This window comes from Abramis brama (assembly GCF_963993115.1).
Source record: "Abramis brama genome assembly, chromosome: 19".
NCBI lineage: Eukaryota > Metazoa > Chordata > Actinopteri > Cypriniformes > Leuciscidae > Abramis > Abramis brama.
This window is the reverse complement of record NC_139981.1, coordinates 18,202,902-18,213,792: the sequence shown is the minus strand read 5'-3', so window position 1 is coordinate 18,213,792 and position 10,891 is coordinate 18,202,902. Positions and strand designations below refer to the sequence as shown.

The 10,891-nt window shown below is 37.4% G+C and overlaps 2 protein-coding genes across 5 annotated transcripts in view; both read left to right on the top strand.

Moving 5' to 3' along the window:
- The first annotated feature begins 4,026 nt into the window (after positions 1–4,026).
- Positions 4,027–6,896, top strand: cimip5 (ciliary microtubule inner protein 5). Its single transcript, XM_084092181.1, has 3 exons — positions 4,027–4,480; positions 4,839–4,878; positions 6,085–6,896. Exons 1-3 carry the CDS (start codon positions 4,248–4,250, stop codon positions 6,280–6,282), a joined length of 471 nt encoding a protein of 156 aa, XP_083948307.1. The 5' UTR covers positions 4,027–4,247; the 3' UTR covers positions 6,283–6,896.
- Positions 6,897–8,044: 1,148 nt separating this feature from the next.
- The window catches only part of rock2a (rho-associated, coiled-coil containing protein kinase 2a), a 54,270-nt gene continuing 51,423 nt past the window's right edge, over positions 8,045–10,891 (top strand). For all 4 annotated transcript variants that reach the window (XM_084093270.1, XM_084093269.1, XM_084093268.1 and 1 more), the window contains exon 1: positions 8,045–8,926. In XM_084093270.1, the coding sequence (XP_083949396.1) occupies positions 8,828–8,926 (99 nt within the window). In that variant the 5' untranslated portion in view covers positions 8,045–8,827. The remainder of the gene's footprint in view (positions 8,927–10,891) is intronic.

The following is a 10,891-nucleotide window of genomic DNA, read 5'->3' as shown; positions in this document are numbered from 1 at the left end:
TGTAATAACCAAAGAAAACAAACAAATAAAACAAAAAACACACCGTTTCGACTACATCAGACATTTTGTGCCCCAGTTGAAGTAATTTCTCCCAGTACCTTTAGAACAAGTTCCAGATAATTTATTTAAGGTTAAATAAATTATAGGCCTGTCGGCACACTATTTTAGCTGGCAGACCTGACCATGTGATCAGGTGGAAATGATGAGGGAGTGTTCTGTCCATCTCTCAATCTACTGTATATTAAGCCTGTGTGACTAGGAGAAACATGGCGTCATGTGCGTCTGTGTCAACTCCATAACTAAGAACCATAAACATGATTTAAAAAAACAAGTGATTTTTATTTTAGTATATGATCTGTAGTTCACTATAGGTTCAAAAGCAGGAAAATGGTAAGTGTATTCTTTTGGTGACTTTCATTGCTTCTCATTTGATTTATAGAAAATAGTTTTAATCAGACCAACATAGCTTCACATGCAACTGACAGGACATTTTTAGGCATTGTGAATTGTAATGTGAATGTATGAATCACTTAAGATCCCTTAAACTGGATATGTACATGCAACCTTTCAGTCAAGAGAGTTTCCATTTTCTTTTATGTTTTGTTTTTGTTTTTTCACCTTTTTGTTGATTTTTATATCTCTATAATTTACTGATCATTGTAGCTGTAATGTTATTTAATCGACATGATGACTGACTGCTGTCAGATGTGAACACACGACTGGAAAAGAACATGTGGGGAAATCAGCACACAATCAAATGCGCTCACACACGCGATTTTGTGTTTTTTAGTGCATTTTAGATGTACAAGTATAGATGATTTAATTGAAATAAACACTCAATATGAACACAGTTTTTCTTAAGATTATTCATGCATATACTGTATATATGGTGTATTGTACGATCATACCATGTAGGACTGTTTATGTCAGGTGATGCCCTGGGACACAGTGTAATGTTTAATTAAAATTTCTGAGATATTAATGATAAACCAAATAAACCACATCTTCCTCTAAACACCCACATGCAATTTCTCATGCCAGTGAACATTTCTCAGGCATATATTTAAGTCTGTACTCACACACTGACTCATAGATCATGCAAATACATATATACTTTTTATACCTGTTTGTCTACCTTTTAAATGCTGATTTTTGTCTCGCTGCCTCTCTCGCATACTTTGGTCTGATATAAAGTCACTTTGTCAGTGTGTGGGAGGTCCTTTGAGGAAATAGGGATAAACTCTTTCTAAGTTAATTAGCAGTCTCGAAAGACCAGATCAGAGAAGCGAAGTCCTGATAGAACTGTGGATCTGCCAGTCTGAATCAAAAGACTTTAAAATAAAAACAAGCATCCTGAAATAGTCATTCTCTGATCTTATTGTACAATTCATGAAGGGATTTCATCTCCCTCCCTCTCTCTTCACCTTTACCAACAATTTTGTCACCTTGAATGAGGCTGATGGGAACGTGTGTGTGGGCGTCGTGCGTCAGGGATCGGATATCTATCCATAGGAAAAATTGCCTCTAATCGTATCATTATAAGCGTTCATGGTGAAAGGCAGTAATTGGTTGGGGGGTGACGAGTAAGCCTTGCTTAAAATGGGCTCGAAGACGATAGTACCCCACAAGGCTCTTGCAAATCAATATGGTTGGCAGGATGTTTAAAAGCTGGAACTTACGGACATCTCCCCTGCTGTGGTTGTGACATGCAGGGGTTCCCCATATAATTTTCGGTAATGGTTAGGAGATGCTTAGTCCTGAAAATATATCAGAAAAAATATCATTATTACACCTCAAAGCAAAAGGTCAAGACATTTAAAACGTGTAGATGAAAACTCATTTTCTATGAATAACTTAATCTGTCTGACAGTCTCAGATATTTCTAATCTTCTACTACATCATATATCTATTATCATCAAGTTACTATTTTTGGCGGGTGTTTTGTGATTGTGTGATATGCATTCTGAATTCAGTGGCTAATCTCTTCTAAATCAACTGTTTGTGTTTGCATGTATTTGTGTTTGTTTTTTGCTAATAAATGCACATGACAGCACTGTGTGCGACCCAGTCATATAGGATTCAATTCCATTGAGTCAAACAGCAGAGCAAACAACAACACTCTTCAAATGGATTTAGGTGGGCTGGTCATGCTGGCTATACTGCTATGGCACAAAGTTGGCCATTCCTTTTATTGAATTAGATAAATCCCGGATATATGGTAAAGATCTTTATTATTAGTTTTAACCATGGTTATTCAAGTCCAGTCCAATGTTATTTCTTGTCCTCTCATTTCTATTAGGTGTGCGGAACCGGACCTGTCTGACTCACTGCAGGTACAACATCACCTGCACCCCCTAAAGCTGAAGTCAGAACTACTGTCACAGTGAATCACAGGCTTTACTGGACTCAGCTAAATTATTTAATGCCATGATACGGTATGTGAACTCAGTTCAGCCCACAGCCCAGAAAGAGAAAATCAGAAACTGCTCTCTAAAAATATGTCAGAAGAAACTGTTAAACTCACAGCATTTAATTATGAAAATTAAAATGTTGCTTAAATTGTTCTTTTTTACTTTCTTCTCTTTCATTTACATCTTTGTGATTAACCTGCTGCTTCTTATAAGTTAGCACGCATATTATGGAGTATACCGCCCCCTACAGGGCTACAGGAAGAAGAAAAAAACCTGAAAAGCCTGATAAAAGAAATATTACATAGTACTGAAAAGATTGTATAATAATACTTTTTTCAGACAGCAGATTTAAGCACCACACACTCACACAAGAATCTCAGGAACTATGTCTATAAGTCCATTTTTGGGCCTTGGCTGGTCAATAATCTGGTCAACTGCTCAGGTCAGGAGACTCTATAGCACAAACTCGTAAACTTTATATAGAAGTAACATGACAGTATGCTGTGAGAAAACAACTGAGCTCAACATAAACGTTGATATGTTTTACATAGTATTGGGACAACATGTCAAATTCATAATACAATTATAAAATTGTATTATTTGTGTCTTTGTTGGATTTTTAATTTTTTTTTGTTGTTTTTTTTTAAATGTTTGTGCCCTTTAAAGGGTTAAAAACACATTTCAAACATTATGATATAAATATTATCAAATGTTTTACAATAGAAAATGTAAGAGACAAGTTATGTAATTGTTAAAGGCAGTGTTGTTTTAGTAGGCCTATCCTTGGTTTACTATTATAGGGGTTTTAATATTTTAAATTAGATTTTATTCTTATATTTTGTTTTTGTCATTTTTAAATTAGTTTTTGTTTTAAAATATATAGTCTATAGTTTTATTAAGTTTTAGTTTATTTAGTTTTAGTCATTTCAGTACTTTTGCTTAAACTAAAGGGCAATGAGAAATGTTGCCTTGGCAACTAGCTGTTTTTTATATTTTATTTTCATTAATGTTTATTTTATTTCAATGAATTAAATTTATTTATGGTTTAAGTTAACGATAAAAAGCCCTGCAGGAGATATATTTTATGTTAACAGAGCAGGACTGTGATCTATAACCTCTCAATTAGTGGCCAAATGTCACAATGGAACAATCCATCTCTGTTTGGGAAAAGATTTTCCCAGTAGCAGAATCACTCGTCTCTAACCTCAGTGTGAAGGAATCTTCTCTGAAGTCATACTTTTTCAATTGAGCAGGCCATGTTTGTTCTCATTGGCAGTTACCATGTCCAAAACTGCAGCTTTGGATGAATTAACTGCCACAAACTTCATCAGGTTAGGCTACTGTTTGTCTGCCGCACGTAATTGAGAACATTATAAGGGTAAATGTCAATGTGTTTTTCCCTTAAATGTTCATGATTGAGCAGTGCTCTTTTATATAGGCCTACATGCACTGTTGTGTCACCAACCTGTCAGTCTTTCGCTTTTGTAATGCTCATTTGCTCTCGTTGCTGCAGCGGATGTCTCGCCTCCTCGTGAATTAACAAAAGCTTTGAGAGGGTATCCCAGCATCGCCCGGCTGTCTCCAGGGGAAACGTCCCGGGTAAACAAGAGCGAATCTCCGCGCAACCGGGTGTCAGCAGCAGCAGCCCCTCGGCTCGTGTTGTGATTGCAGAAACTAGCGCGCGCGACACGTCCATCCACCTCAGAGCAAGACAGAGCCCTTTTCCCAAAAAGAAAGTCTCTTACATTGAGTCACCATTTTAAAAGTCAATAGGTTAAATGAACTTTACAGTGGCTTAAAATTGTGTTTGGTTGACAAGCTCAAGGGCTGTGAGTGATGGACAGAAAAGGAAACACGCGGCGCGCCACTTCGGCTGGGTACCGTTTACCTGACCGACCCAATGGTCCACTCGCATCTCAGTCCTCGGTCTCAGTGTTCAGGAATTCAGCGGACAGGACACGAAACACCGGTGACACACCGGCGCAAGGCGATGATACCCGAGACCCGGTAAAGCAAGACCAGGTTTGGAAAGAGTTTGTGCGCGCGGAGAGAACCGGTATGAAAGAATGGTAAGAAAGAGAATTTAATTCACTTTCAGTCGAGTTGCATGTTTGTTACTCACTTTCCCTGGAGTTACGTTACTAATCTTTTCTCTCCCCTCTTAAATGTGCCATTGTTTGACCCGTTATTTGATACGGGATGGATTGTGGTTTGACCAGGTGCCCCCTGGACGGTGTGCGTTACGGTTACTCATCCTCTTTGACAACTAAATATACAGCCGTGGTTAGCCTACTGTACACTCAACCACCATCATATAAGCTAATAAAACGATGAAGATTTCGCTTCTAAATAATGAATTGCATCGTATCGTCTGGAGAGATAGGCCTAATATCGCGTTGTAAATTATTCATGGTTGTTTTATGACAGGGAGAAGAACTGGAGTTTCCTCATGAACTTTGACCAGCTGGTAAGAAACCCAATAACCAAGATCTGTTGCTGCTTTTTTTTTTTTTTTAGAATATTGTTTAAATGTAAATATAATTTACACTAGTATCCAAAACTTTGGAGTCAGTAAGGCTATACTTTTATTCAGTAAGGATGCATTAAATTGATCTGAAGTGACAGTATAAACATTTGGTACAGAAGATTTATTTAAAAATATTGCTGTTCTTTTACACGTTTTATTCATCAAAGAATTTTCTTTATCACTTTTCTTTTTCCACTAAAATATTATGCAGCATGTTTTCAACATTAATAAGAAATTGTTCTTGAGCTCCAAATCACCACAGAACAGTTTTTTCTGTATTAAAAAAAAAAAAAAAAAAAAACGCAGCTTTGGTGAGCATTTGAGACTTCTTTCAAAAACAATAAAAATCTTACTGATTTCAAACTTTTGGTATCATTTATAAAGAAATAGTGTTAAAATGATTGGCATCTTTTGGTTTAAAAAGTTATTGCACTTTCTAATAAATTGTTATTTTGTGTTATTTGTATACTTTTGAGAAATATCATTAAAATGAGATGAAGGTCTGTCATGATCCTTCTTGTGTGGACTTTTATGTTATTTCTTGTTCTGTGCCATGTTTGTATTTTTTCTTGATTCGTTCTTTGCTAGTTCCCAGGTGTGTCTTGTTTGCCAGTAACCCCTTGTGTATTTAAACCCCTGTGTTTCATGTCATTTATGGCCGTGTGTTTGGTGCGTTCCTTCTGTTCCTAGTTCATGGTTTTCATGTTTGATTTGTTTATTTTCTGTAATTATAGGTGAACTCAAAAAAACGAGGGATAGCTGGATCCAAATGCAGATATTTTATTAACAAATAAATAAACATAAACGAATCAAACAAGAAATAACACAATAGTCCAGGGGAACACAGGCTGGGATCATGACAAATATAAAAAGCTTTTATTTTAGGCTACATGAAGCTGGTCACACTTTGTGTTCATGTGACTAGCCATATGCAATTCATATATGGTTACTATACTACTGATAAACTTCCTGCTTTACAAAGCATTTCATATTTTATATATGATTTTTTATTTATTTATTGAAGCTGTCATTTATCTTTATTTTTCAGTGAATATTTTCATGGTCAGTTTCATGATGGAGTAATACATAAAGCTGCAAACAGGCCTAAATGTTGTTTTTGTTAAATTAGTTGTATCATCCTCACAGGGTCATCCGCGTAAAGAAACCTCTCTCCCCAGCTCTGGGTCTTTATATTCAGACAGAGTCCCAAACACCAGTAACCAAATGTTCGGCAGCGGCCTGTACACTGAGTTGGGCAAGGAGATGATTCGCCTGGACAACCTGCTAATCTTGACAGCGAACCACCGCAAGGCCAAAAGGAATCCAGAGATGCAACCGTGCTGAGGTTTAACAGACACAAGATGTGTTAAAAACAGTGTATCAGAGATCTGATCCCTTCTCTCGTCTCTTGCTTTTATACTCAAGAGTGTTCAGTGGGTAACAGTTTGTTTTTTTGGATGTGTATGTTTGTGTGTCTTTGCTGTATGTTTTGGCAGTGTATTGAGAGCTTTTTTATTAGATTTTGTGTTGACATTAATATGCATCTCTCTGAGTACTGTAATATGCTGGTGGAGGCAGTAAAGATGACCCTATATTTAGAATAAACTATTTGCATATTCATTTTTTTAGATGAACACAGGTACTTTTCAGCGTATAAATGCAAATTAGTTTCAGATTTGAATTAAAACTATTTTGTCAGAGCTCTGTGGTATATTTTTCTGTACTTGTACATTGTTAGGGTTAGTTTTGAAAACCTTTATGCATCTCATTCTCAAGAGAAAAATAGGCATCAGATGTGTTAGTTAATTCTTCACAGTTAAGTTTACATATAATCAGCCAATTCAGATATTTTATCCATGAAGCATTAGGAGGAATAGAACTGGAATATTTTGCCAAGACCTATTTATAATGTTTTAAAAAGCTTGCCAAATTATAACCCAATAAAGTTTTTCTCTTTTCAGAAGGTTTTTACATGTATGTGTCCCTTCTTTTTGGTTCTGAAGGTGTGATCACAGTCAAAATAGATTTAATAATACATTCATATATTTTTTCAGTTTTTTTTCCCCTTTGAATTTTGAAAGAAAGAGGGGTGTAGATGAGATTGTGTACAACAGTTTGAACTTTTATTTTCCTAGTAGTTTAATGCGTAATAATGGCAACTGAGTTGAAATTTGAGGGAGATTAATGCAGAAAACAGCAAGTCAGTTTAATCATTCTTGTGAGATATTCAGGTAATATTAGTAGAGCCAGGTTATTGTAGGCCTATGTGCCATTAGAGATATAACGCACCCTCTAGTGGAAGAACTTGCCCTCTTAAACACTATCAACAAGTGAACATTACTTCATGTACTTGCACCGACAAGAGGTCGCTGTTACACTCTTTCATTGGGAAGTTTCTTTGCTTCTTCAGTGTTCCCTCGCGAATTTGAAAATCTATGCAATAATTCCTTATATTCACCGAATAAATACATTTTAATGTATTAAAAATAATGAACTAAAAAGTTAATTTACAATGTACATCACTGAAGCAACATTCACTGTGAGTTCAACTTTCAACATCATGTGTTCAGTCATCTCACATTTTATAGGCCTACTTAATTGACTTTTGGGATGACAATGTGACAAAAGCCGAGTGATATGGTCTGTGATTCTTCAGTGGTAGGTGTGAGAATTTTATCCGCCGGAGGAAATTTGCATTCTCCCGTGCTACTTCGTGGGCGAGACAAACAGTCAGAGAGAACAGAGGCTTATGGGTAAAGACTGCTGTTATCGTCGACGTTGGTGATGGATTCATTTAAGCGGATCGGCTCTTTTAAACAACTCATTCCAAAGAATCGTTTACAAAAGCGATTCACCAATTCTTTCACGTCATGACGCAAATGCACTATCACGTGATCCTTGATATACTAGCATGGCATATTGCATAGGGTAAAACCTTAACACAAAGCTATAAATAATATATAAATGCTGTTTTCGTTTTAATTCCATGATTTAGAACTTGAATTAATTAGTCGCTAATTTGAGAAGTTCCGCTCACACGAATCGCTTTTGTGAGCCGGATCAAATGATTCATTTAAAAGATCCGAGTCAAAAGAACGATTCGCTCACGGATCGGACATCGCTAGTTGATGTCAGAAAAACGAACTCGAGGCTCGAGCTGCATGCTGGAATACCGAGGAACTGATCCGGGGTTACCGGCGCGAGCGAGCGACCTGCGGAGACACTTTAGGAAAGCGCTTGCGAGTAACTTAACAAAATTAACTTTATCAAAAATATAATACACATAAAACGCACTGGTTCCGTTTCACGTCGCAGTTAAGTGTGTTGCAGGAATGCGTTGGAGTTTGTTCGACTCCAACAGATGCTCGCCTTTGAACAACAGCAGCGTTGTTTATGAACTGAGGAAGATTTGAAGTCAGGCTCAGCCAGTCCGGAGCGCCTGGGAGAGGGGGAGAGAGAGAGGAGACGAGAGAGAGAGGAGACGAGGGGAGGGAGGAGAGAGAGAGAAAGAGAGAGAGAGGCGGAGAGGAGAGGGGCGCCCAGAAAACGCCCTGCTGCTGAATCCTCTCAAAATTAAAACTTTATCGCGCCATTGACGGTACGCTCTCATGAAAGGATGAAAAGTTTGATCCCGCTCAGTTGTTTAAAGTAACCACTTAACAGACTGTTTTGAGGGGAAGTTTGGAAAACCTCAGTTGCTCCCATTGGATTATTTTTTTCTTGCTTTATTCTGGACGAGCCCGGGGTACTTTTTGGAGGGCGGCGAGTCGGAGGCTGTCTAGGCCTGCTGCTCTACAACTAGAAAGAAGATCTTGTATCTTTAATGTGAACCAGAAAAGTTGTGCAGATCGCTCTTCATTGCTCATACTGGCGCCAGGACAAGGTAAAAATGTCGCTAGGAGCGGAGAGAAGGATGGAAAACCGGCTGAGACAACTGGAAGCCATGATCAAAGAGCCGCGGTCTGCGATCAACTTGGAAAGTTTGCTGGTAAGTTCACCGTCATTTTTCATGAATGTTTAATGCGCCTCGAAGATCCGTTGCCTAGTGACACGAGGGGGAAGAAATAGCACGCGAACAACTTAACCGCGATGGTGCTTTGCAGAAATGAACGTGTAGGGAACGTCACAATGAGCTGTGAGGAAGCGCTGTGTGCACGTTGATGTCTCTTTTATTGTGCTCGGCATTTGTACACAAACATCGCTCCCACTTCCTACTTTCCTTGTCAACAACTTGCGGGAAACCTCAAGTCCCAATCTCCGCGTATAAAACTATTCTCATGTACACTTGCCATATTTGAATAACTCTGCTGCGTCAAGTTCTGAGTTCATCTGTTGCCTCTGTCCAAATATAGTAATATTGTTGGCCTGCAACATGACAATTTCGTAATTCCCCCTTCCTGCTGTTGAAGGGTTGTTTGGTTCTGGAAGTAGACTCTGCCATTAACTCGCCTGCAGGTGAAGGCATTTGACACATATTTATGAGGGCAGGAATATTTACAGGTTGATCTAATCTATATCCAAATAGATGTATATATTTTTTTGTCAACTGATAGGTGCTAGTTCAGTGTGTGTTTGTGGGCACGTGATGCTCGACTACACGCCAGAACAGTTGGTGCCAAGTGATAATATTTGGCGAGCCTGTCAATCGGTTTATTTCTGATTTAGCTAATGCCTCCTTTTGGGGACATCATCATACAGAACATTACTTTTACATTACAAAATAACTGCATATACTGTAAATGAAAATCATTTGAAAAAGTTTCTTTTATTTGCAAACAATAGAAGTCAATTGTAATGCTTAACATACAGTTTTTTCAGTGACTGACACTGTCTGGGGCAATATTTATGTGATATATAGGCTAATCAAATTAAATTAGATTTGTACCGCTCTACCATTCAGAAGTTTGTAATCGGTAACATTTTTTAAAAGTAATTAACACTTTTATTCAGCAAGAACTTTACATTGATCAAAAGTAAAATAAAGATTTTTAAGTAGCAGGTACGATTTCTATTTCAAATAAATGGTCTACTTTGCACAACAGTTTCAAACTTGATAATAAGTTTCTTGATCAGCAAATCAGCATATTAGAATGATTTCTGAAGGATCATGTGACACTGAACTGGAGTAATGATGCTGAAAATTCAACTTTGCCATAAATTACATTTTAAAATATATTAAAATAGAAAACAGTCATTTTTAATTTGAATACTATTTCACAGTAGTACTGTTTTACTGTATTTTTACTCAAATAAAATGCAGCATTAGAGACTTAGAGAATAAAATAAATAAAAATACAATAAAATTACCGGATAATGTTGAGCTGGTTGTGATGCATAAACTAAACTGGTCCATGATTTGAAAGCACAACAGTATTCACACTGTTAAGGGAAGCCAACCTACCGATGGCTTACTTATTACTTATATTTTGGATAAGAGAATCTATTTGCATGCATGAAAGAAAGTATTTTAAAATAAAAAGCCTTAGCTTTAAGCATGTGCGTTTGAACATCATAGCAGATGCATCACGTTGGTGTAAAACTTGCTGCTCTCAGTGAAGTGATTCATATGAGGCAGTCAGGGAGACTGTTCTTTTGGTACTGGATGTTCTTTCATGTGTAAACTGTATGTAAAAATGTCAGATCTGTTTGGCTGATTAAAGTTAATCTGGTCCAAAAGCAAACAATACTCGGCAGATGCTCGATGAAGCATGATTTGACTCACCGTATATCTGGGCCACAGTTTGGACTAAACTCTGAGAAGCTGTCTGAGAGAAAGATATGGGTCATCTTTTCTGAGGGAATTGGTGTTTATTAAAGAGGTGTGTTTGTGTGTGTGTGTGTGTATGACGCTGTCCACTCTGTGAGTGTTGGTGACAGAGTTTCTCCATTGCGGAAGAATGTGTGTGTTTCCTGAGAAGGAGATGAGCAGAGGAGAAGTGGGAAGCAGTGAGTG